Source organism: Equus asinus, chromosome 4 (genome assembly GCF_041296235.1).
Source record: "Equus asinus isolate D_3611 breed Donkey chromosome 4, EquAss-T2T_v2, whole genome shotgun sequence".
Taxonomy (NCBI): Eukaryota; Metazoa; Chordata; class Mammalia; order Perissodactyla; family Equidae; genus Equus; species Equus asinus.
The window spans coordinates 111521443-111548869 of NC_091793.1; the positions used below are offsets into that span (position 1 = coordinate 111521443).

Genomic DNA, 27427 nt, shown 5'->3' on the forward strand with positions numbered 1-27427 from the left:
CAAGTGGCTGCTGCAGGGCCAGTTGGGCAGTGTCCACAGCATCCAAGACTAAGGCGTCCGAACCCTGCAGCTGCTGTTTATAAATGGCACTTACTGTGCTTTAGCTCTGAATATCGGGATGCCCCTGAACTGAATGGACTTGTTCCCTTCTAAAGGAGGATGGGAGGGGCGAAGATTTTGTGTTGATGTTTTTCTATAGCTGAGATGTTCCCCTGAATGCTTTCGGTGCCATGAACTTTTACAGTGCGAGTGCGAGTTCCTCTCTCTGATGTCATCACGTTTATTCTCACCTCACTCGACTGTGCCTGCAACTGCCTCCACAAAGGTAGCGTGTGTGAGCTTGTCTGACCCAATTATGAGGTTTGCTTTCTTCATGACTTCTGGGCACTGATTTTAAACTCTGCAACCATCTCTGTCATTTTCCCTGCAAGACTTCCAATGACCCAGTGTCCACTGACTGACATTTTAAAAATTACGTTTTTAATATGTTTTTGAATAGATAATACAGTCACATGGTACAAACATAAAAACTGAAAAGATGTGGGTGAACACCCCTGGTCTCTGGTCACCCTCCTCTTCCTGGGGCAACCATTGTTTTACCCGTTTGTTGTAAATCCTTTCACAGGTCCTTATACATTTGTAAGCAAAATATTCATTTATATTTTTTACACATATGGTAGCATGCCATATGTATTCTGCACTTTGCCTTTTTTCTCTTGGCATGTTTTAGAGCTTACTGGATGTAAATAGTGTCCTTAGTATTTTCATTGTCTGTATAGTGTTCAGTTGTAAGGGTGAACCATGATTTATTTGGCCAGTCTGGATATTTGGGTAATTTCTGATCCTCTGGTGCTACAAGCAGTGCTGCAGTGAAGAACTTTATACCTCTCTTGTTTCACCTTAAGCAGAGGGTCAGTTCCTCGTGCAGTGGCTTGCCTGGCATTGTTCTAATGATTATGGCTGATCCTGGACCAGTGGCTGGCTGCTCTTCATGACCTTATTGCAAACTGTCCTACCATGTGATATTATCACAGGCGACTCTAGCAGTGGGCTCGCTGGAATTTTTTCAGCAACCAGAATTGACAGTCTTATGCCTAAGCTGCCAACAGCTGATGGCTTCAGCATTTGTGCCCCACCTCTACCTATACTTGCTAAAAAAGTACTTGCTAGAAGTTAGAATGCCGTGTTAGAATGTGTATTAACTGAATGCTGATAAGAACATGTATAGGGCTTCATCACTGTGTTAGATTTTACAAGGTTGACATTATTTCATTTGATCCTTGCAACACCCTATGACACAATTTAGATAGAGCATTTCATGGATAACCCATACAGATGACACCCAGCTAACGGGACTTGAACCTACCAGGTCTGCTTGTAACTTCTTCACTGATTATGGTTTTAGCTTGCCAGTCCGTTATGGGGCAAATAAAAAGGCGTGCGCTATCTGGAGGTAGTAGCTTCTACAAGCACTTACCATATTATCTGGATAATGACAGGCCCAAGTAGGACTGATGTTCAGCCAGTATACACCAGTGGAGAATACTAGTTGTTAAACTATCGAAATACTTCTGGTTGGTAAATAGTTTTGCCCCCATCCCACTGAGTGTCCATCAACGCTGCCCCGACTGGCCATTCTTCCTGTAGCACCACCCCCCCCCCAGTACCTTCCCCCCATAATCCAGCAACTAAAGGGGAAATGTCCTAATACAGCAGGGGCCTCTGGGACGTAGCTCCAGTGCTGTGTCACCATCTGTGTTGATTAATTGGTTCCCAAGCCATCCTAGTTGCTAAATATTTTTAAATATCATCTCTAAATGTAGGAGTAGAGTAGCAAACAATGTGTTTGGCAATATAATTTCTGTAAATATTTATATACATACACTTTTTTTTTTTTTGAGGAAGATTAGCCCTGAGCTAACTACTGCCAATCTTCCTCTTTTTGCTGAGGAAGACTGGCCCTGAGCTAACATCTATGCCCATCTTCCTCTACTTTATATGTGGGCCGCCTACCACAGCATGGCTTGACAAGCGGTGCCATGTCCACACCCAGGATCCGAACCAGCAAACCCTGGGCCACTGAGAAGCAGAACGTGCGAACTTAACTGCTGCGCCACTGGGCTGGCCCCTACGTAGACCTTTTTTTTTTTTTTTTTTTTTTTTGAGGACTATTAGCCCTGAGCTAACATCTGCTGCCGATCGTCCTCTTATTTGCTGAGGAAGACTGACCCTGAGCTAACATTCCTGCCCATCTTCCTCTACCTAATATGTGGGACGCCTACCACAGCATGGCGTGCCAAACAGTGCCATGTCCACAGCCAGGATCCAAACCGGCGAACCCTGGGCTGCCGAGAAGTGGAACGTGTGAACTTAACTGCTGTGCCACCGGGCCGGCCCCCAACATACACTTTTTAAATTGTATTTCTTTTTTTGTTCACAGTATCCTATTTCTAAATCTTTTTTCTTCTTTAACCTGAAAGACCTCTTTTGGTTTGCTTTTTGCATTGTTGTTTTTTGTTTTCCTGTTACAGAAAAGTCTGGGTAGGTGGTGTGAGGTGTCAGGGACCCAGAACTCATTCTCCTCGTAGCTTCACAATATGTAGCCTCAACCTCATGATCTAAGATGGCAGCATCTCCATTCTAGGCAGGATGAACAAAGGAACAAAGAAGAACAGAGCCAAAGTTACATGTGCACCATCTTTTAAAGAAGATTCCTGGAAGCAGCAATGTGATACTTTGTCATGAGTCTCGTTGGGCAGGACTGAGCTGTATGGCATGTCCAGCTGGAAAGGAGGCTGGGATGGGCAGCCTTTATTCAGGGTGGCCTTATGCCCAGCTGAAAATTCTTTTACTATAGAAAAAGGGGAGAGTCGATACTGGGCAACAGCCAGCAGTCTCTGGCACAGCTACTAAGCCTGTATTTTCAGTTATCTCATTTAAAAAATAAACTATGTGGTCATATTAATTTCCTTTCCAAAACATCGAAAAATTTGGATTTCCTAAGCTGTTGGAAAAGTAAAATGGATATGGCGACCTACCAGGTGTGTGCTTTTTAAATACACCTTTTCTCTTCTTGATTTTTATTAAAAATATTTTCCTGAAAAATGATGGAAATTGAAGTCACTTTTTCCTTTACAAATGAGCTATTTGATAATAGCTTTTAAGAAATGTCTTTTTTTTCATTTAGCACTGATAACATTGATGCTTGGTACACTTGGCATATAAAAACCTACTTGATAACAATTAAGTACTCAAATTATTGAATGTGACAGGGATGGCCCCGTTGCACAGCAGTTAAGTTCTCGTGCTCCTCTTCAGCTGCCTTGGGGTCACCAGTTCAGATCCGGATGTGGACCTGTGCACCGCTTATCAAGCCATGTTGTGGCAGGTGTCCCACATATAAAGTAGAGGAAGATGGGCACGGATGTTAGCTCAGGGCCAGTCTTCCTCAGCAAAAAGAGGAGGATTGGCAGTGGATGTTAGCTCAAGGCTAATCTTCCTCAAAAAAAATCAGTAAAAAATAAACTAAATTATTGAATGTGATGATGAATTACTTATACAATAAACTTCATTCATTTAACAGAAATGTACTAAGCATCTACCATGTGCCAAGCACTGTGTGAAGGTCAGTGACGGGAAGGTGGGCTCACAGTCCAGTTCATACAGGTTCTTAGTCTTAAAGGACAATTCACTAGAAGGACAAACGTGACTTGGCAACTGGAAAGTCAGGTACCTAATAATTCAGAAGCACAGGAAGTGGTCACATGTCACATTTGACAAGGTCTGGCAGCTGCTTTGTAAAACTGAAAGAACAGTGTTGCTTGCAGACTTTCATTTTTCCTTTTCTTACTGCAATAGATAACCATTTTTATTATAACTCTGTGTGACTTCTTACTGGTATGAGTTGCTTGGTCAGCTGAAAAGCCCTTTTCAGCTAGTAATTTTATTTTCAAAATGAGCTGGTTATATATTTATACCTATAGTTTATAAATTTTTATTGAATTGAAGTGGGATTCTTGGCCATTTTAAATGTAGGCCGGCATCTGTGGTCATTTTACCTTGTTGGGTGCTAGTGGTAATCTTTCCTTGAGATTATTTACATCCTTATTGTTGGGAGATTAGAAGCAAGTGTTGAGCCAAGGTCACCCCAAAAATTGATGCCAGGGATAGAACCAGAATTCCTTCCCCACCCCCTTCTCTATTTTGCTGATCTGACCACTCTGGTTGGCATTCCATTTAAATAGTTGAAATTGATGCCATGATTTCACATCTTTCTTTCTTCTCCCCTCATAGCTGGTAGAGGTTTCTGAGCTGGAGGAGGAGTTGAATGTTGTAGATAATAAAACACATTCTGCCTTGGGTGTTCCTTTATTGCCTGAGCGCCCTTGTTCTTGGTCAGAGACACACCTGTAGTAAAAGGTACTGAGTCAGGTAAGAATTTGAACCCTCAGGCTCAGATGTCACAGGAGTTTCATAGTCACTGGAAACAGGATTTAGTTCCAGCATGTTTCTCAGAGGAGACAGGCAAAAAGTCTCTTGTGAAATTTGGGAAGGCCAGGACAAAATTACTGGTTTTGTGATGCAGATAAAGGCAACAGGTATTCTTGGGCCCCTGTAGCATGGATCTCAGAGCACTTTATGGACCTTAATTATAGCCAACCACACGCTTGTAAAATACTGTTTTTTAAAAAGGAGGGTAGATCGAAGTGCTTTAGTGACGTTTTCATCCAATCAAGCAAAAAGGAGATTGTGGGGTTGTGATTTAAAGCAACATCAGAGAGTGCTGGGCACAGCTCCTGTTTCATTGCTTACCGGCAGTGTGACCGTGGACAAGTTACTTGTCCTCTCCGAACCTGCATCCACATTTCTGAAATGGGTGGTGGTAACAGTGTCTACTTCTTAATGAACTTATAGCAGAGGGCCTAATATGTTATAAGAGCATGGGAGATGGTAACTGCCAGTGTGTTGCTAACAATAATAGCTTGTTTGCCTTAGTTTACGGGTAAGGTATTTCTTATTATGTGATTTCTTGGAAAGTTATTAGAAATCTAGTCTTTTGAAAGTGAGATTGTAGTTCATAGAGACAAGGGAGCCTCAGCCTTTTAATCACCTTTCTGTATAAACATGAAAACCTAGACTAGGAAGTGAACAGATTTGTTCCACTGTGAATATTAGCTCATTCTTGCCCAACCGGATCAGCCAGTTAGTATAATTAAATAGGGTTTTGGTTTTTCTTGGCCAAAACACCCTTGATGTTCCTAAAATATGGGACCAGATTCCTGGCTTCAAGGAGTTTACAACCTTATCAAGTGGAGTAATCTTCATACAGGGAAGTTTATTTTGGAGAAGGTGAAACTTGAGTGCAGGCTCTTGAAGGCAAATCCATGCGTAAAGCCTCGAGCTGGAGGTTGGAAGTTGTTGGTGAGGAGAGCTTTCGTGGGGTCGGGGCAGGATAGCAGGAGACACGTGATCAGAGACACCAAGGCCATTGTGTGCTGGGGAAGTGAGGGAGTTGGGGCAACTTGTGGTGGATGGCGGGGGATGGCTCCAAGTTGTAGCAGGAAGAGCATTGCACGTGGGAGGGACATTGGGCTTGAAGCCCTACCTGTGTCAGGTGACACCTGAGCCTCGGTTTCTTCCTCTCTCAATTGCTGAGACGTATTTGAATAAAAGTGTATATGAAGAGCTTTGTAATTATTGAGTGCCCTACAGATGTGAGTCGTTTGCTTGCAAATCAGGTTTGCCTCTCTTTGAAGAAAAATATTGAGATACATGAGTCCTGTTTACCCAGGGTTACAGTCCGCCCATTATTGAACACCAAGGCTAGGCCAGGTGCTGCTCTAGGTGTTGTATTCTGGGAGCAAGAGCAGAGCCCCTGCACCTGCGGAGCCAGGAGCGTTCTAGAGGAGGAAAGGTGAGCGGTTGGCGCAAACAACCGAATATCATAATTTCAGGTACTGATAAGGGCCATGAAGATTATTGAACAGGGTGAATGTAGGGCAAGCTCTAGCTGGGAGGGTCAGGGAACGGCCTTTCTGAAGAGGGGGCGTTTGAGTTGAGCCCTGAGGGATGTGAAGTCTGCAACCCACAAGTGTCTTCGGCAAGAGTCTTCTGAGCTGAAGAAAGTAACTGCACACCCTGAGATGGAAACCAGGTTGGTGTGTTCAAAAGACAGAAACTAGGCCAGTGTGGCGGGAGTGCACACCTGATGGGGAGGAGGCTGGAGCGGCAAATAAGAGGGCAGTTCACATGGGGCCTTGTAGAGCACGGTGGGAATTTGAGTTTCATTCTAGTGGCCATTGGAGTCCATTGGAGGGCTGTAAGCAGAGGAGTGGTGTGATGTGACTTACGATGTAGAAAGAACAGTAGTTGCTCTGTGGAGGATGGGCTGGGGTGGGACAACAGTGGAAGCCAATAGACCAGTTAGAATGCTACTATGGTTGTCCAGGTTTGACCTGATGGTGGCGCAGACCATCCTTACAGCAAGGGAGCCACTGAGAAGTGGTAAGATTCAGAGTAAATTGTGGAAGCAGAGCCAAGAGAATGTGCACTGGATGCGGAATCCAGGGTGACCCCTAGGTTTCTGGCCTGAGCACCTGGATAGATAGTACAATCGTCCTCCCTTATCCTCGGTTTCTCTTTCTGTAGTTTTAGTTACTATGGTCACCTGTGGGTTGAAAATATTAAATGGAAAAAGCTAGAAATAAACAATTCATAAGTTTTAAATTACATGCTGTTCTGAGTGGTGTGATGAAATCTCGAGTCATCCCGCTCTGTCCTGCCCAGGAAGTGAATCATCCTTTTGTCCAGCATATCCACGAGGTATACCCTACCTACCTATTAGTCACTTAGTAGCCATCTCAGTTATCAGATCGACTGTTGAAGTATCACAGTGCTTGTGTTCAGGTAACCCTTATTTTACTTAATAATGGCCCCAAAGCACAAGAGTAGTGATGCTGGCAATTCAGATAAGCCAAAGAGAAGCCGTAAAGTGCTTCCTTTAAGTGAAAGGGTAAAAGCTGTTGACTTGAAAGAAAAAAAATCATATGCTGAGGTTGTTAAGATCTACGGTAAGAATGAATCTTCTATCCATGGAATTGTGAAGAAGGAAAAAGAAATTCGTGCTAATTTTACTGTCACACCTCAAATATGTATGTATAAGAAAATAAACAGTACACCTGGGGTTCTGTACTATCCAAGGTTTCAGGCATCCACTGGGGGTCTTGGAATGTACCCCCTGAGGATAAGGGGGGACTACTGAATACATTTATTGAGATAGGGAAGACTTGTGGGGAGCATGGCTCAGGGAAAAGCTGAGTTCTGTTTTGAACACATTAAATGTGAGATGCTAAGGGAAGATGTCTAGTAGGCAATTGGGGATCTGGGTGTGGAGCTTGGGCAAGAGGTCTGGGCTGAAAAGAGATGTGTGGAGAGTCATCTGTAAATGGAAGGTGTTTCCAGCTTCAACGTGAGAGTATAGCTGGAGACTAGGAAAGAGTCTCAGATCTGATGGAAGAGGAGCAGCCAGCCAGCCGGAAGGATGAATCTGGCAAGTATTGACTGCTTGCACAGACCTTGCCGACCTTTCTCCAACTGCCCGGTCAGTTTCTAATTGTACAGGATTAGAGGGTCAGAATGGAACTAGACATGGGAAGTCACAGAGACTCTTTGGTCCCTCTCCTTCTAAATAAGGGAAGTGAGCCCACAGTTTAAAGCTGCTCTTGGGGTGGCAAGATAGGAATGATCATAGTGGACACAGTTCCTAAACTTGAAGAATATGCAGGTAACAGGACACTTTCAGTTAAATAGGAGGTGAAAAGCTTAGAAAGGGCTCTCTCTGCATGGTACCCTCCTAGAGTTATCTTTTAAAGTTCTAACAATGAAGAGGAGCCCCTGCTACTTAATCTCATGGCTAAGATTGTGGAGGAATTTGACATTCTGGGGATTCCTCTCAAAGGATGTAATGAAATGTCATTTTAGAACTTGATTCAGAAAGAGGTAGAATGTAGTCAGTTTTCTTGTCCAGCTTCAGTGGGCCTTCTAGTTCCTCTTTACAGGTGGTTAATTGTTTTGACTCTTAAGGTCGTAAATGCAGGCTGCATAATTGACCATGGGACCTGGCCAGGTCTCCTCTGCACCTTCATCCTTGTTTCTGTAAAATTAGGGGCTCAAATGAGAGCAAGCTGAGCTCCTCTGGGAAACCAGGGCCTGGTGGGGGTCAGTGGGCAGCAGGTCAGCCCAAAGTGATACCAGAGCTTGGTTACAGTATGTGTGGTGACCAGCACCTGAGGAGGCAGAAAGGGCTGGGCTTCATGAGCAGAAATGTAGGGAGGAGCTGGGGACAGGGCAGATATTCTGGGAAATGGACAGCATTTGCAGAACATTTGCAAAGAATGGAAGTGAAGGGAGAGCCTGGTGGAAAGGATGCATTCGGATAGTTGGCCTGGTCTGGAGTCTAGGTGGGGCATGGAGTGGGGCAAGTGATGGTGGTCATGAGGTTGCAGTGTTACAGGATCAGCTCCAGGTGGTGACCCCATGTATAGGAATAGGGTGATTCTGTATTTGCTCATCTGTAAGTAACCACGTGGAGAATCCAGAATGGGTCAAGTAAAGACATGCAAAAACATTAGGGCTACTAGTTCTGCGTGTATAAAACCAGAAACAAAGTTCAGTCTTCATTTGACAAGTCGAAGTTTCTAAAGCTCTCTCTCAAAACCCATTTAATGGGCTCATTTTGGAGTTTGTTGTTTTAGCTGATGAGTTACAGGTAAGGGCATTTGTGTTGTTTAATGCTACCTTTTGAAACCTCCCAGCCCTCCTTTGGTGTGGGCATTTGAAGCAAACTGCTGTCTGTGGAAGATGTTGCTAAACATTCCGTTTGGAAAGACCAGTTTCCTTTGCATTAATCAGTGGGAATCCAGGAAGTTGGAACCACTCACTCCTCTAATAGGTCCAGTTGAGGTGAGGAGGTGGCCTGATCACAGTGTAGGGCAGAGCACCCATTTAGCGAGGAGCTCAAGAAATATTTGCTGAAGGAATGAACGGATGATTGCAAGGCTGTGCTCTCAAACTGGCAGCCGGCATTTCAGCATCATTTTGCTCAAAGATTTGTTGGCAAAACTTCGTTTTTGTTTAAAACAATGCGACATTATTAATTATAATCTAACTTTGACGTATTTTTAAAAATCACAGGACAAACAGAATGCAAACATTTTTTTCAAAAACAAACTAGAGCCCTCAGAGGAGGGTCTGAGTTGCTGGTATTAGGCTGAGAATAAGGGGCGGGGCATCAGGAGGCAGGACTCATTTTCCTCTGCCTTTAGAGGGCTACTTGTAGAAACGGTTGAAGGTTTCTCAGAGTTGTCAGAATTATTAGAAGTGAACTTTGCCTTTTAACTGTGTAAATTACTATAATGAAGGCGGTCCGTTAAAAATACCTGTTGAGTATCCTGTAAGTGCTAAGCAGTGAGCTGGACGCTAGGGGAGGCCACAGTGAACAGACAGATGTCCATCTCCCTCACTGAAGGTCAGCTCTGTGGGGACGATACACAGGTCATCTCACATAGTTGCAGATGGTTAAGGTTGCTGATCAGCTGACTTGAAGATTAGGGAGCGTATTCTGGAGTATCCAGTTGGGCCCATTGTAATCACAGGGATCCTTATAATGTGGAAGAGGGAGGCAAAAGAGATTCAAAGATGCTTCGCTGCTGGCCTTGCAGATGGAGGCAGGGGCTGTGTGTGAGTCAAGGAGCGCAGGCAGCTTTAGAAGCTGGCAAGGGCAAGGAGACAGATTCTCCCCAGAACTTTCAGAAAGGAGCTGCTGGCACCTTGGTTTTTAGCCCAGGGAGACTCATTTTGGACTTCTGAACTATGGAAGGGTAAGATAATTTGTGTTTTAAGCCGCTAAGTTTTGGTAACTTGTCACAGCAGCCACAGCAAACTAATACACCTGCCCAACTCCAGGTCTCATTGCATAGATGGCTGTTGCCACCTACTCACTTGGTAGTAACGACCTCTGATACTTTCTTCTTCAGTGAATCTTACTGTGCACTGCCATGTGCCAGGCCAGCTCTAGGAGCTTGGGACAAGTCCGTGGGTTAAAAACAGCAAGATTCGTGTCCTCGTGGAGTTTCATTCTTGCTGCTTCACAGCCCTGACCTATGTGGAGGGCCGGTGAGGGCAGAGACTTGGTGTCCAGACGTGCAACCAGACAGTTGGGCGCTTCTAGATGGTGGTGAATAGCAGGGACTGGCCCTGAGAAAGAAGTCAGTGCCCTGTCTTAACTACTGGTAGGAAAATGAGAGTTTAATCCAACGTATTTATACTTAGTTTTCCTTTCAGGTTGTTTTGAGATGATTATTCAGGACTGATAAAACAGGACACATTAAATACAATAATATCTGCTAATGCACAGCTCACTACCGCTGGATATAAATTTTTGTGAGTGCAGAGTTCTCAGGTGTATTTTTCGATCTCCGAATAACCAGTCACCAAAATAAGGAAAATAGTTTTTAAAGTTTCATAACTTGAATTGTGTATATATATATATATATATATACACATACATACTTTGGTGGGAAAGCCTAGCATGGGGTGTTAGTCTGATGACTGACTGATTTTCTGGTTCCACAGGAGAGAGAAGCAGCCCCTTTCTCCTGTGAAGAAATGTGACTCAGAGGCAGAGGTGCCGGGTTTAGAGAAAAGCACAAGAAAGCTTTAATGCTGCCTCCACTTCTCTTTGCCAGATGGAGAAGGGAGGGGAGAAAGGACAAGAGTCCTCAGCAATCTGGGCAGGCTGCCTGGTTCACAGATGGTGGCGGCGGGTGGTAAGGAGTGTGGACATTCTCTGTTGACCACTGGTCCTTGGAAAGCAGGTACTTCTTCCTCCAGCCAGAGGAGGGACAGTGCTGCTGTCAGTGGACATGTAGAGAGTCAACCTAGTGGGGGCAGTGGTTTCATAAGGGCAATGGAGCTTTGGCGACCAGGCCAGTTGTCGTCAGGTAGCCGGGTCATGTGGAGATTGACCGTAGGGCCTCCTGGGCCTGAGCAGCTCACCAGTGCCTGTGAAACCACAGCCAAATCCAACCACATAGTTGTAATTTCAAACCCAGCAGTATTAAATTCAACCTGTTGCATCAGTGACATTCCATCGCTAGCTTTGTATTTGAGGCTGGGGTGACCATATAATTTGTTTACCAAACTGGGACATTTTTGAGAGTGAAAGGGGGCCCAGGGCAACAGGTATGAACAGGACTGCCCTGGGGAAACCTGGATCTAAGCTCAGCCTAGCTAAGGTTAAGTGGAAGCTTTAACCACTTTGTGGATTGTCTGTTGACCAAAAATGACTCAATACAACGTGGCCTTTGTGTGAAAGGGCCTAGACCTTCCAGAAGGAGAGAAGGAGAGTTCCAAGGGCCTCTCCTAAGATGCATGTCCATAGCCCAGAGGACTCTCTAACTTTGGGATCTTGAAGAGCTATTTTCAGTATGTTCCTAAATATAAGGCAAGATCTGTTTTTCACCCCCAAGTTATTCCACCTTATATTTGAGCCCTTATAAAATCATTCTCCACTGAGAGCTGCCCTCTTGATTACTTTATTTTGAACAAGAAAGTTCTGTTTGTTGTAAACACATTAGCCTAAAAGGACCCCAATCAGTTATAATTGTGCATGCTGATCGAGGTTAAATTTGATTTTAAAATATTTTAAATAAAATAAATTGATTTAAAGGAGGCAAAGAAATTTAGCTCATGTTTAGTAATAATTCCTCAGGATTTGACACCATAATTGCCAGTCTTGGGTATTGTTATAAACTTTAAAATGTCCTGGAAATGCTCTGACAGACTAGGTTAGACATTGCTTTCAGAAAGTGATGTCAAAGAAGCATATGGAGTTTGAATAAAATTGCTTCATGAAATATGAATAAAACTACTTTTAAATGAATGTTTAATATGTTATTTAAAATGTTTGTATAAATGATCAAATATTGTCAATTGACCATTTCATCTACATTCAGAAAGCTTGAATATACAAATTGGCAAAAAACCCTTTTTTAGGTTTTTCCCCCATGCAAGGAGTCTTATATGTAGGTATACATGGTATATGGGGGTGGTAGCAATGATAAAGAGATGTTGTGGTAACAATTGGGAGAAAGACAGGCACCTTCAAGCTGTGAGGAAACTAGGCTGGGATGAAGTCTGATTCCTTCCGGAAATGATTGGCTTTTGACTTCTAAGGTGCACAGATTTCCCTCCAGGCTCCTCAAAACTCTGTAAGGGCTGAGAGATTACTAAAAGGCAGAAAGCAGATAGGATCTCTGGCTGATGACCTTAAGAAGGGAAGGAGCCATAATCTGGAGCACATCATGCGGGGCTGAGGAAGGGAAGTGGTCTGCCCTCTGACCACCCTGGGAGTCATCAGATAAGGCAGGGACTGGAAATGAGGCTGGATCTGGAAGTGAAGGTCTGTCTGCAGGGCCACAGACCCCAGATGATACCACCATCCCCATCTCTATAGAGTATAGGCTGGGGGCATTTGATACTCCGGCCAAAAGTGAAACAAAAACCTATAGCGTTGTTTGGGGGAGAGGGAGATGGAAATGTTGCCAGGTGTGTGTTTTATAAAGCTTAAGTCAATTACACCTCAATTAAAAATAAAGAATGGATTCTTGTAGAGGTAGACAAGGCAGTTACAGCATTTTACTTGAAAAAAAAAAACCAAAAATGAAAGCCAGGGAGAGCTGGGGCTTCTAGGAGGATGTGGGCACCCCAAGAATGAAACCTCCCTTCTCCAGCATTTGAAGATCGGTTTGCAGTCTGATGACAGCTCCCTATCCACTCAGCCTAAAGTGATCCTGCCATCAGCAGGCTCCACCCAGGACTCACTTTCAAAATTCCTGCTCAGGGTGAGATCGAGCCAAAAATGGACCTTTTTAGATAACAGCGAAAGAAGAGAACCAAGGATTATCAGGCATTTGATGAGAGCAGCATAAAAGGGAATGGTTGAAGTAAACCCACAGAAAAACTGGAAGAAACATAATCCAGGAACAGAAAGAGAACCAAGGGAAAAAAAGCTTCTAGGTAAAATGCTCAGCATTTTGAGAACCTGTTAATACGCAAAATAAGTATAGAGTGCTTTGTTATGTAAAAGGCACAATCAGAGGAAAGCTTTTTTTGGAGATTACTCATATAACTGCTGAAATTTAAATTTTTCAATAGAAACACTAGAAAATTAAGTTGAAAAATCTCAGAATCACAGAGACGGAGGAAAAGGAGAGAAAAGGAAGATGAATCCAGGAGGTCCGACACCTGACTAGTTAACAGAGGCTCCAGAAAAAGAACAGAAGGTGGAGCAAGTGAAGTGATCAATCCACCATGAGTTTCCTGGAAACTAATGTTCTACGTCTATAGATTGAAAGAGGCCACGCGGTGCACCATTATGAATAAAGGCTCACACACAGATACACTCTCCTGCTGTTCAGAGCGCCTGGGGTAAAGTGGAGAGCCTGAAAGTCACCTTCAAAGAAATGAAAATTGGACTGACATCAGCATTTTCTTTGGCAGTGCTGCATGCTAGAATAAATTAGAGCAGTAACGTCAAAGTTCTGAAGAAAATGTTTTTCAACCTAGAGTCCTACACCAAACTATCAATAAAGGGTGAGAGCAGAATAATGACATCTTTGTATACGGAGGGACTGAGTTTACCTGTCATGTGTACTGTTCCTGAGGATGATATTTAAGAAAATAAATAAACGGAAAACATGGGATCCCAGGTCAGAGCAGACCAACCCAGGAGGAGAGTGAAGGGAAGTCCTGGATGACCCTGTACATGCAGCCGCCTAGGAGAAAAACCCATCTGTGTAGGAGCAGGAGGCCAGAGGGCCCTGAGAGGGAAGCCTGAGCGAAGAAGAGATCCTGATTTAGTAAAAGGTACGATGGGGAGCTCGGGAGCTTAGAAATGGTTGAGGCTAGAATAAAAGCAAACAACATGAGACAAGAAAAGGCAGTGAGAAAAGCCAAGAAAAGCAGAAGACATGGTCCAAATGTAAAGGACACCAGCAATTGATGGAATGTAAGAAAGGTCGGTTTGACCCTGATGCTAGGAACAGTTTCCTTTGAGGCCAAGAGCTTCTGGTACTGGTCTCAGATAGAAAGAGGATAATTTCAATGCCGTTTGGTTCAGCACTGAATAATATTTACCTGGTTATGTAAAAGAACAGATGACTGAATTGTGGTTACAAGACGAAGTGTCAGTGGTGATAGCTCTGATAATAGTATAAAAGTGTAGCTAATGCATGGCAGGACTTGGAGAAACCAAGAGGGAAGTTTGGGAGGAAGCGTCAGAGTGCCGATAGCTTGGTCTTACCAATGGGGAATGGAGACATTTTGTTGAAAGTTGACGAAGGGGAAATAGAGGTTTAAATATATTATTTAAAGCTTAAAGAGTGGCAAATAGATGTGAAGTAATATAATTATCAAACCTAGGAAGGAAAGTAGCAAGTAGTTTAAGTTCTCCCCCTTTCATGTTGTGTGGTCAACAGTTATTGGTTATTGCCTAAAATTGATAAATCAAGAAATAAGTGGAATATCTAGAGTCATAGAGAAGTAAATCCAGAATTTTTTAAAAAAGGTTTTGCCGGGGAGTGGCGCTTGGGATGAATTTGGACTCTGTTGCTTTGCACCGTAAGTTCTTTCTTTCTTTTTGATTTCTTGTCATTTGTATTTATTACTTTAACAAAAATTAAAAATCGAGTTTGGAGGTGGGTTCAATGTAGAGGTGACACAATTACCATGGTAATGCCATCTTCTAGTTCTTTAAGGTTTAATTTGTACAAACTAAGAAGGCTGTGTTTTAAATTAAGCAATAATAGTGTCTTTGTTCTAATGAAGCGATATTTCACGTTTCCTGGGACCAAGTTGCATAGCTAGAGGCAGAATCTTTAATCCTTGAAGAAATGAATTATTGCCAAAAACAATGAAATGAAGCTGCTATTGTCCGTAGAATTTTAAAAGTCCCCCAGTGTTTAGAACTTTTGATTGACGTAGTTATGCAAAAATATATCAGCTTTACTTGGAGAAGAACTTGAACATAGAAACAGGATTGTGGCTTGCTAGAAGTTTGAGATAACCTCGTGGTTAATAGCATAATAGTTGGTCCTGAATCTTTGTACCAAGAATTCTCATCTTAGACACCAAAGACCTGAATTTATGTCATATCCTCAGCCAGTGTCACACTCGTGTAGCCTTTTACGTTGTATTTTACTATTTCAAGTTTTATTTCTTATTTTTAAAGATGACATGGTTTTGCAAGTTTTGAGTTTTGTCTTTTATTTTAAATGTGGGTTTCCAATAGGTTGGAATCCCCAGGCGCTTTTTATGTCAGTATAGCATCAACACAGTGGAGCTGATTGTCCACTGGCCCTCTAGAAAGCAATTTGGGAAGTAATTGTTCTGCTCTTTTTGGTGTCTATAACAATCTTAGTTCAAACCTGGATTCTCACTCTTCCATGATACAGTTTTTCTTTTGACCTGGTATAGTAATCGACTTCTTAGACCCTATTCTGTTAATTTCCACCACTTCCCTTTGAAGGCCGTAATGTACATCCCTTGGTCGCTGTCACTCTCGATGTGAGTTGTTACTGTAGTTCTGAATTCCTCCGTACATACCGGGCGGGTCAGTAATCAGAGCAGCTGCCACCACTGCTGCTTAAAAGAAAATGAACTGAACAGCAACAGCTGCTACCTGGGTCCTGGGAGTTCTGTGGGCATCCTGGCGGTGCCCAGAGAGTGCCTGCCGCTCACACTGAACCCAGCATCAAAGGGCGTTGGGGTGGGGGAGAAAACTTGGGTTTGAGCAGAAACTGTGGATTTCGATGTGGACTGAGGGTTCCCTAGATGCGGACTGTGCCTTCTGGAGCTGCAGCCACTCTGTTAGCTCAGGAGCCGCTGTGTTCTGAATGGTTTAGACCAGTGCCCAGGTCCTAAAGGACTCAGATTAGCAAGTGGATGGGTTGTACTGGCGATGGTGTCATTGACTGGTCGCAGCTCTATTTTCGATTATTTGTCCCTGCCAGACATAGCCTCAGCTAATGGGCTGTGACCTACTGTGATTCAGGCTGGTTCTAAGCAGAATTAAGAGTTTGCTTATTTCCTGAACCAGAGGGGACAGCTTTACCGTGAGGATTAAAGTAACTCAACACCTGCCAATTGTTGGGTTACCGTGTTCTCCCGTCAAGGTGCTTCCTTACCTGTTCTATGACTCTGACTTTATCCAACTGAATTCCACCTGCCCCTACTCATTGTTCTCCTGATTTTCCTGTAAGTGTGGTCCTGGGGAATGGGGTGCAGCCAGAGCAGGGGTGCACCCCCCCAATCTATGTCTGCTTTTCCTCCTCTCGCTGACCGGGACCTGAGGCCACAGAGGGGATCTGCCAAGTGCTGCAGTGCACCCCTGCCTCCTTCCATCCCAGGTGGGACAGATTCTACAGTGGGCTCACTGTGCCAGCTGTCCAGGGACCTGGGAGGAAGGACAGTGCAGGCAGAGCCCCGGGGAGGCAATGTGACAGCTAACATTATTCTCCAGAGGCACACGTTTATTTTGTCAAGTTCTTTTCTTAGATGTTATCTCCTCCCACCCCTAAAACCTTCCTGCTGCTTCCATCCTTCTGTGTGGTCTGCTTTCATCTGCAGTAGCCACCACAGTAAAATGGGAGAACTTCTACAAGAGCTTGGCATTTTTAGCACCTGTGAGATTCTGTTGCCACAGCCCCTGTAATCACCAGCACACTGGAGTTAAATGCCTGTTCTTTGTCATGCACGTGTTAAAGGCCTGGCCTTTAAGGGTCAGGGGAACAAGTGGAAGATGGAGGTCCCTAGGAGGGAGAAACCCTGCTGCGCAGCCAGGAGGAAAGGGGCTGTAGTAAGTGGCTCCCTCTGAAGGACTGTCTGTGTAAATGGAACAATCTCTGCAGCTTTGTAAAGGACAGGAAACTCTGGAAGCACCTGTACCCTGCAGGCACAAGGGTCAGCAGAAGCCTGGGGCTCCGCCAGTGTGCATCTCTGACCCTTCCCCTGAATGTGGAGCTCCGCGGACCCGGCTGCCCATCCCCAACCCCGTCTTGTTGCGTCACTGGCTCTCACTCCTCCATTTCATCTAGGTCTTTCTCTCTCAGCCCTTGCATGTGCCGTGCCCCTCACCTGGCCACCTCCAGCTCCACTGTCATCTCTCGGTGACGCCCTTCCTCGCTGGCAGGTTTTGGCACCCTCCGCTGGACCCCGCACAGCACTCGGTCCCGCCCTTGCATTGCCTCTACCTGCCTGGGGTTTAAAGACCTGCTAATGGATCTGGTTCCCTCAGGGCCAGAGTTTGGCGAGGAGGAAGGCAATCCTTACTCATCCTTGGAGGTTCTTGATGTTTGTGGAATGAATAAGTGAATGAATGAGCGAGTGCAGTAAACAGGAGAGAACAAGCCCGGTACCGTCGTAGGTAGCTTGCCAGCTGCCCCTTGGGTGTGGATGCGGAGGAGAGGAAGTGGTCAGAAGAGACACACAGTAATAACCTTGGAACTCCTGGGCTGCTCTGTATAGCCATCTGGTATAAGGTGGTTACCTTTACAGGAAATCTCGTCCCCGACCTTCGCCTCACCCAAATGCAATAATGCCTTCCCACATCCCTTCTGAATTTAGTCTTAGGTCTGTCAGTAAACCGAGCAGTTCTTGTTTCAGTGTTTTGTTTGTCTAGGTTTTCCCTTTCAGCGGGGTTGTAAATGCCTTCAAGTCCTGGGTTGTATTTCTTAGGAAGCAATTTAAAGGAAGGGAGAAAACATTGCTCCGAAGTAATTTTGTCCTGGCTACCAACCAGCCATGAGATCCGAGGGGCAGGCAGAGTAATCACCCTCCTTCCAAAGGCCTCTGTTTCCTCATCTGTGAAGTTAGAGGGCTGGACGTTCTCTCTGGTGCTTCCGATACTCAGATCTGTGATTCTGTGCTTCTGACCCCAGTACCTTGCTTCTCCCTCTCTGTACCTGGGACAGGGTTCCATTCCCGCATCTGCCGGGTAATTGAACTTGTTCACTAACTGTCTAGGCTAGTTCACCTCTGAGCCATTTGTCCGAGCTCCTGGGATGAGGGACATTAGTGGAATAGGCGTGGTGCAGCCCTTGGCCTTGCCTCTGTCCATTGCCGAGAACTTCCAGTCACTGAGGACCCCACCTCCATCCTGCTCAGCCTCCGCTCCATTCTATACCTTGCTGCATGCTGTTTCATCCCTTCAAGTATGGGACAGATTCCCAGCTGGAGGCTGACTATGCTGCCGTCCAGAGGTCTGCGAGGCAGGGTGGTACTAGGACAGACGTTGCCACACGAGCCATCCCCATTCTGTGGGACCTTCTTCACTGCTCTCCCTGGGCAGAGTCTGGCTCCCCTCTGTTTTCTGAGCACATTTTCCTCTTGTTGCACCTGCTGCATTGCATTGGTTTAAAAAAAATACATTAAATTCTTTGTTGGGATCCCAGCAAAGACAGAGGTGGTAGGAACTGTTTTGATTGGGGGGTGGTTTGTTTTTTTCCTGAGATTTGTGGGTTTCTTGAAGGCCAGGGGTGGCTTGCGTCCTGTTTTGGGAGTTTGTTGTCTGTTCACATTTGTGTTCCCAGCTCTTGACCCCAGCTCCAGCCTCCTTGCTCTTTCAGCTGTTTCTCTCTGTGCAGTCAGGTGGCGTATTCTTTCCTTTTGTTTCTTTCCTGGTTGTTCCATCAGTCAGCCAGACCCCAAAGATTGTAAGACTGGCGGTGAGTGAAGAGCATTCGCAAAAGGAGCCTCGTGGGAAGGCGGTGGGTCTCTAAAGCGGCCTCCTGGCTCTGAAACAGTGAGATTTTAAGGACTGTGGGTTTGGGTTAGAGGCTCCTCTTCTAGGAGATAACAAGAACACTGAGGTGGGAAGGAAGAAGGAATATTAGGATGCTTCGTTCGTAAGTGGCGCTACCCAGACGACCCTCCCTGAATCCTTCATGTGAGACCGATTGGATGACAGTGGAGGGGCTTGTCAGGGATGACGAGAATACTAAGAAGTAAGAATTGACTGTGAAAGAGGCCAAGGCTGCAAAAGACAGTAATTGAGTCGAGCTGTATCTTGGGCAAAGGTTAGGTTCTAAATCAGTATTGTTAAAAGATAAACTGAGGCTTATTAAAGTTTAATGAGTTTATTTGAGCAAAGATCGATTCGAATCTGGCAGTGCCAAACCGAAAGTGGTTAGGAGCCAGGAGAAAGACTTATAACGAGCAAGTAAGGAAGCAAAGAAAGGAAATTATTGATTGGCTCTAGCTCAAAGCCTGCTTGGCTGCCTGTGATTGGTTGTCCTAAGCGTTTGATATTGTGACCTTGAGGCTTTCACAGGCTTAGATGTCTTGCTTACGTAGGCCACCACGGCATAGAGCCACGTCAATCTAATGGCTTCCTAGATTGATTGATTTAACCGTGTATAAAGTGAAAATCTAGGTATAGTCAAAATTACCTTTGAAAAATACCTCAGGAAGGCACGGTGTTAGAGATTGACATTTTGTTCCTTGTCAAGTTTAATGTGACCCTTTTTCTCCTCCAATGTGGATGTGTTTGTCCTGTCCTTGGCTTCAGTTTAGGGGTCGTGTTCTATGAAAAGCATGTCTTTTAAAACACCGCAGTCATACTCGGCAGAGAGCTGCTGAGAGGAGGAGAGTTGGGCACGTTTTTCCCTGAGTTTCAGCAGCCTCTCTTGTGCTTGACTTGCGTGGTTGTGATTGTATTTGTGTGTGTTGCATGAGCCAGTCACAGGGTCACAGAACTCTGCCTTTGCCCTCCCCCACCGCCTAAGCTGGCAGGGGATTAGTGGGCTCCTTGACAAAGAATAATCCTGATATCTCTTGGTTCTGACTAATTGAAATGTTAAATGTGTATTGAACTCAAATGTCTGAATTCTGTTTCGTCAACAGGTTGCTGGTGGGGGCCCCACGGGCAGTGGCCCTTCCACTGCAGAGAGCCAACAGAACAGGAGGCTTGTACAGCTGTGACATCACTTCCCGAGGGCCTTGCACACGGATTGAATTTGATAATGATGGTATGTTCTTCTGCACTCAGTGTTCGCTACTACCAACTCCCCTATACCCCTCTTGCCCTTTTCACGAGGAAGGAAAGGGAGGGGGTACAGGCATTTATTCTTGGAGAGAGGGCCTCCTTTAATTGCATCAGCCTTAACTGTTTCTTGTTTGCCCTGAAAGTGTTTACTTTCTAAATCACGTTGGGATGCACTGTGTGGCTGCCTCTACGGCTGCCTCGCCTCACCCTGCTTTCTGAATTGATACAGTGTGTTGATGTTGCCACCTAGTGGTGTGCTGCGCTTCTACAGGAGGCTGTTGAAAAACTGAACTCAGAGCAGCGAAGAAAATTGAACGTGCATATCTTGTACTCAGCAGCCCAAAGTTCTCCCTTGCTGTTAAAATATTTGAGAGAAAGACTGTTTTACTTATCAGACCTCTTGGAAATGAGAGCTGGCCAACATGGATAAATTTTGTCCTGCTGTCTCAGATAGAGGCTTGTCTTGTGACGACTCTCACAAGAGTTGGGCAGAGCAATTAGCGTGCTGGGAAGCTCAACCCAAACCTAAGTTGACATACTTGGTCTGACATTTGCACATCCATGTTTATGTTCTTCTCTTGCTTTTTCATCTTTTAGAAGTAACCTTTTTTTTTTTTTTACTGATTAGAAAATAATGCATGTTAATCGTGGGAAACTTGTAAACGACATCAACCTATAAAGAAAAAAACCCACTGGTAATCTAGGCATAATCACTCTTTAACATTTTGGCATTTTTTGTTCTGTCTGCTTAAAGTTGTTTAGTTTTCGTATTTTTGTAATGATTCAAGATCAGAAATCCTACCTGCCTTGCTTCTCATTGAGGAAGGCAAAAATTTGGGTATAGGGTCATAGAGTAGGTTCAAATTGATACTGAAATGAGCACATGATGGTATTTGGGGTTTCTCTGTCTTTTGGGGGAGGGAGAAAGAGGTGAGATAAATACATCACTTTCCTTTTTATCAGTGATAGAAAGATGTAAAGTGAATCTGAGGCCTTGTCTTCCCATCTGCAGTAAAGAAAAGAACAGTTTGTGCTGTTGTGCAACAAATTTGGGAGCATGTAGAGAAGTGCCCACTTTCTGTTAGTTTGGATGGTAGTTGGAGTTTGGAAACTAGATTTTTACATTGTTGCTTTAAGGGTCACATGTTGGAAGGCAACTGCTTGGTCTTAGCATTTTCAGAGAGGGTGAAGGGCCACCAGGTAGAGCTATGTATTTTATATAAAGAATTTTATGAAAGTTTCTTACCAATAACCACTTACTATTTTCTTAAGATGAGAAATAATTTTTCTGGAGTGAGTAACTGAATTTGCTAAGTAGCTAGACTTGGAGTCAAGGCAATTTAGAAACTGTCTTTCGTATTTTTGCTCATCTGTTGGTTCATTGCCTGTTTCGGTCCCTTTGAAGTCCTAACTGTGTGTGTCACCTGTGCTGCTTTCCACAGCTGACCCTTCATCGGAAAGCAAGGAAGATCAGTGGATGGGGGTCACCGTCCAGAGCCAGGGTCCAGGGGGCAAAGTTGTGGTAAGTGTGGAGAAGCGTGTTCATTCCACAGTGTCTGCGTGCCTGTGATGTGCCAGCACCGAGCGAACAGCGGTGAACAGAACAGGCAGAGCCCCTCCCCACATAGAGAATACATTCTAGAAAACTGACCGCTTTGAGGTAGGAATTGGTGTTAAGAAGAAATCAAAGCTGTGTTTTTCCTCTGATTCCTGACATACTTTGAAACAGCTAGACAGCCTGCTTTTCTTTATAACTTTCAGATTCAAAGAACTTACTCGAAAACCTTTTGAATATCCTGAGAACTCTAGAAGGTCTTAAAATAAAAAAGCTAAACAAAATTAGACGTGGTTTCTGTCGCAGAAACTATGTAGCTTTTATAGATGAAGTGTAAAAAAATATGGGAATGGTCATAGGAAGTAAGATCAGATAATTTTAATCTGTCTTTTGTTATTTACTCTGAGCTTCTTCAGATAGAAGTGGTAGCGAAGAAAAGAGGGTTTGTTAGATGGATTATGGTCCTTGGCCTTGAAAGTACCCCCAGCCCGGCTGGATTATGATGATCTCTTGTGTCTCTTTCAAAATCTAGTTGCTGTAACAAATTTATGTGGAATTTGAGAAAAATGAGAATTTTACTGAACATTGAATTTTTATATATAAGGGTTGCATTATGGGAAATTGACTTGGATATTGTCAAGTATTTTCAGCCCATGTTACATGGAGTGTAGCCACGAATACCCTGTAAAACTATAGAGATTATTTCATCTCTCCTGGAAGTGTAATTCTCTCTGCCCCACCCCCCTTTTTTACTTTTTTTTGTGAGGAAGTGTTACCAATCTTCCTCTTTTTGCTTGAGGAAGATTGTCACTGAGCTAACATCCGTGGCAAGCTTCCTCTATTTTATGTGGGATGCCCCACAGCATGGCTTGATGTGTGGTGCTAGGTCCACGCCCGGGATCTGAACCTACGAACCCAGGGCCACTGAAGCAGAGTGCATGAACTTAACCACTATACCACTGGGCCGGCCCCTCTCTGCCCCTTTTAAAATAAACTTTATCTCAGAGTTTGGAGTACAAGTTACGACAGATTATAAGGAAATAGTTTTGGTAAAAGGAAAACGTCTTTGTTTGAGCTGTGTTTGCCTGATCCCTATGAAAATATGTCTGTGATTTCTCTATCCTGGAACATAATTACTTATTTTCACAAACATACTGATGTGAAGGTTTATACAGCTACTAAATGCCAATTAAATTAAGAAAATGAAATAAAGTATTTCCCATTGTTTATGTGACAGGTAAATTTACAAATAAATTGCCTGTGGATTACAGATTGGCATTCAGTATTTGGACTGGAGCATTATTGTCTGGGTGGGAATAAGACAGAAGTCTTAGTTTCTGTATGCTAGATAATGGTCTCCTTAGTGCCACTTTGGGGAAGATTTGCTGGTTTTGGATTCAGTCCCAGGATGAGGATATGTTCAATTTATAATTAAAAAAAATAGGATTAAGGTTTGTAGACATGAACAGGCTACTTTATTCCATCTGTTTGCAGACATGTGCTCATCGATATGAAAAAAGGCAACATGTTAACACAAAGCAGGAATCCCGAGACATCTTTGGAAGGTGTTATGTCCTGAGTCAGAATCTCAGGATTGAAGATGATATGGATGGAGGAGACTGGAGTTTTTGTGACGGCCGATTGAGAGGCCATGAAAAATTTGGTTCTTGCCAGCAAGGTGTGGCAGCGACTTTTACTAAAGACTTTCATTACATTGTATTTGGAGCCCCGGGCACTTATAACTGGAAAGGTATGACGTGTGTATTTACAGAAATAGAGATTGGAATGACTATATGATTTCTGTTATATACTCTATGATTTAGTACATTTTAAATTAAAACAAAATGTGTTATAAAGCACTTGTATATTATACAAGTAGGGTAGGATATTAAAACCTCCAAATTATATGATTTTTAAAAATAATGATGGAAATGTACATTTTAAGAGATTTTTTCCCCTCTACCAACAATTTACATTAATGTAAGTAGTTAATTTTTTCCCAAGGGAATGTAATAATTAACATTAGTAGTTTTTGCAGTTTCTATTTGTCTATTCCATGAAGCTGAAAGTTTTAATTTTAAGATAGTGATCTGAAAACTGAGAAGAATTGCGTGGCATCATATACAAATAACAGTGTGTTAATGCAGACGTTTCTGTCATTATATTTTATCTTAAAAGGCTAATAAAGCAGTAAAGTTAGAAGTGTAGTGACAAATTAGGGAATTTTGAGATGATAATTTCAGATAACTTATGGAAAAATTGTTTGATGGCATTGTTTAATTATTATTGTGATGTAGATAAAGGAGACATTGGGAGGGTGGGAGGAGAATGGGCCACAGTCTTTGCCTGGAGGAACCTAGCCAGCTCCTGTGATAAAAGTTTAACTTCTCAAGAATGCGAGCAGGTGTAGAAAACACTATGTTATAAACGACGATTAACCTAACTCTAATCCATAATGAAAAGAAATGCATCTGATTTGGTAATAAGACTCTTTTTTTTGAGATATTTATTAAAATAAATCTTATGGGGGGCCGGCCCCGTGGCCGAGTGGCTAAGTTCGTGCGCTCTGCTGCAGGCGGCCCAGTGTTTCCTTGGTTCGAATCCTGGGCGCGGACATGGCACTGCTCATCAAACCACGCTGAGGCAGCGTCCCACATGCCACAACTAGAAGGACCCACAACGAAGAATATACAACTATGTACTGGGGGGCTTTGGGGAGAAAAAGGAAAAAAAATAAAATCTTTAAAAATAAAAAAAATAAAAAAAATAAATCTTATGGTAGTCACTAGTCAGGAAAAACTTAGGAAAACTTTCCCTTTCCTATTCAAAAATTTCCAAGTTTTAATTCCTCTTAGAAATAATCCTGAGAACACCTACCTTCCTGTGTGTGTCATCCATCGTAACCTTTTGGAGTCATTTCCTTTGGCTTCCTCACCCCCAACCAAATCTTTCACATAACAGTATTTGTCAGGTTATTTTGACCTATTTGAAATAACACATTGAATGTGGAAGTAGTTTTATTTTAGCAAGAATAGATGCTCTATATAGTAAAATAAAACAACAAAAACACTCACCAATATGTCTATTTTAATTTATGGGAAACGTGTCTTATCTGCCTTATAAACTCTCGATTAAAATATTACCATTTTTATAACGTCATATTGTGGGCCTACTATATAGAATCTTTTTAATTATTAATTGTAGAAATTTTAAAAGGATGAAATCTTGGTTAACATGATTTGAAGAGAAGATCAAAATATTGGTTTTACTTTTACACTACAATAAAGAAGGTAAATTGATTTAGGATTACAGAAAATGTAAAATATCAGGTTCATATAATTAAAAAAAATTTCTGTAGGTTTAGTTAACTAAGTAAACATTCCATTTTCCGTTTAGTTTCATGGCATTATAAAGATAATTCATGAAAGTGCATGGGGCTTTTTTTTTTAATTACTAGAACGATTTCTTTGATGTAAAAATTTACATGAACATGATTTTTTAACTTTAGTAACCTCAAAAGTCATCTCTTTCCTCTGCCTTTTCTTCCTCCAAACTTTTCTTCCTGTATTTAATGGTAACATGAAGAATGTTTATTAGGAATTCCCATCTATTTTATTTTGTTTCATCTTCATTTTTTTGTTTGTTTGTTTTTACCATTTCATTCCTTTAGGGATTGTTCGCGTAGAGCAAAAGAATAACACTTTTTTTGACATGAACATCTTTGAAGATGGGCCTTATGAAGTTGGTGGAGAGACTGACCATGATGAAAGTCTAGTTCCTGTTCCTGCTAACAGTTACTTAGGTAGGAATGAGAGTAGATGGCATGCCTACCGTTCAGATGCCTCTATGTGATGCTGCCCTCACCGGACCCTGAACTTCTAGGCTTGAGCATCGGCCAGGTGGAGCCTGGGACCTGGGGCTGCACTTCCTGAAATTTGGTTTAAACCTTGGTGATCCCATGGTAACCTGACTAATGCTTGGCATCCTTCCCTTCTGACCTGGGCCTCCTCCGTGGGGAGGAAACCTACTATCTTCTAAAATCGTTTGTCGTCCCGCATGGAAATCTGTCTCCTGAGCTGACGTCGGCCTCTGTAACCTGAAACGGGCCGTTCATTGGCCATGATAAAATGCATAGATGTTAGCAGTAAGCTGAGCTGCCTCCCCTCCCTTCAGTGCCTCTTTCTAGAGATACTCTTAAGAGCTACATTTATGCAGTTACTCTTAAGTGGCAGGTCAAGACCTCCAGGTCCTTCCTCTGTGATTGCCATTCTCCAAGGGTTGGCCCTGCTTCTGGATTGGGACCCCCATGTCACAGGGCCCTTGGGGGGTGGCACGGGGGCTTTCCAGCTGAAGCTGAGCAGTACTGCTAAAGCAGCTTCGAGGACACCCGGATGGTGTCTAAGTGCCAATTCCTTAACTCCGAAGGCTTGTTTGCATTACTAATGGGTGTCCTAAATTATTCATGTGCATTATGGTAATTACACAAAGGCTTTTAACAGCTTTAATTCTTGGTATGAGTTGACATAAAGAATAATTACTGTGCATTTCTTGGAAAAAATGTAAAAAATCTCCTAAACCTAAATAGTAACCTATTTTTTTTTAAAAGAAAAGTACCCATATGCTAGAGATTTTACTGGAACAATGGAAGGTAAAAAAGGAAAAAATAGATATAGATATAAGAATAATTCTAAACAATCTGTTAGTAAACATTCTTAAAAAGTAGTTCTAATGTATAAATATGTACAAACAGTGCTGTTAATTAAAAAGAAACTTCAGACACCTCCCTCCCCCAAATTTGGTGCGAAGGCTTCGAAGGAAGAGGAGAATTATACCTATCACTTGTTTAGCACCTGCCATGTGCTGTACGTCAAATCCTCTACATAGGCCTTATTTACTGCTTTACGGGTCTTATTTGATATTCCCAACAATATTAGAAAATAAGAATTATTGTCCCTCCATTGCTGATGAAAAATACTGTGACCTAGGGAGATTAATTTCCTAGTCCAAGGTCGCGGAATATAATCCCCTAGCCAAAGAAGGAAATTCTCGTGAAAATGACTGGGGCAGAGTGGGAAGCGGCTGGGTGTGTGAACACTGTATTAGTGGCTTTGCAGGACAGGAAGAGATCACATGGTAGAGCGGTTTGCAGTCTCAGTTGTTATATATGGTTTTTAAAGGTGAAATCCTTTTCAAGGTAAATATTATCAAGAAACCAATATTTTATTTGAATATATTTTAACAGACAACCTTTCTTCAAATGTATTATTTGGGGATTAGTTTATGATGAGAAGTATCTGATTTTAATGGCTCTGGTCAAGAAACCAGCACTTTGGTCTTTAAAATAGGTGCCTATGGATTTTATAACCTTAGTTGCTAACGGAACATTTGAAAATATGAAACTTTTTTTATTGAACACATTTGCCACTTTTAGAATGGATTTCTTCAAAGGTGGATGCCTGGGGGAAAAAAATCAAGTTTGTGCTGTTACATTTTGGTTGTCCATGCTGTCTGTGCATCTGTCATTTCAAAAAATCAGTGGGTTTCAGGAATAAAATGATCTGCTTAGAAGCTGGCAAGGAGGGCGGCTGGCGGGATACACTGGTGGCCTCATCATCCAGCAAGAACGGCAGTAGCTGTCATGTCTCTTACCTAGCATAATTGCTTTCTCTTCAATCTCTTCCGTCCCGTGCTTGTGTACAGGCCTGCTGTTTCTGACCAGCGTTTCCTATACAGATCCCGATCAGTTTGTTTATAAAACACAGCCTCCCAGG

The 27427-nt window shown here is 43.1% G+C and overlaps 1 protein-coding gene across 2 annotated transcripts in view; it reads left to right on the top strand.

Annotated features, from left to right (window-relative positions):
• The window catches only part of ITGA6 (integrin subunit alpha 6), a 76637-nt gene that overhangs the window by 15563 nt on the left and 33647 nt on the right, over nt 1-27427 (top strand). For both annotated transcript variants that reach the window (XM_014846574.3, XM_014846575.3), the window contains exons 2-5: nt 19960-20084; nt 21544-21623; nt 23151-23406; nt 25327-25458. In XM_014846574.3, the coding sequence (XP_014702060.2) occupies nt 19960-20084; nt 21544-21623; nt 23151-23406; nt 25327-25458 (593 nt within the window). The remainder of the gene's footprint in view (nt 1-19959; nt 20085-21543; nt 21624-23150; nt 23407-25326; nt 25459-27427) is intronic.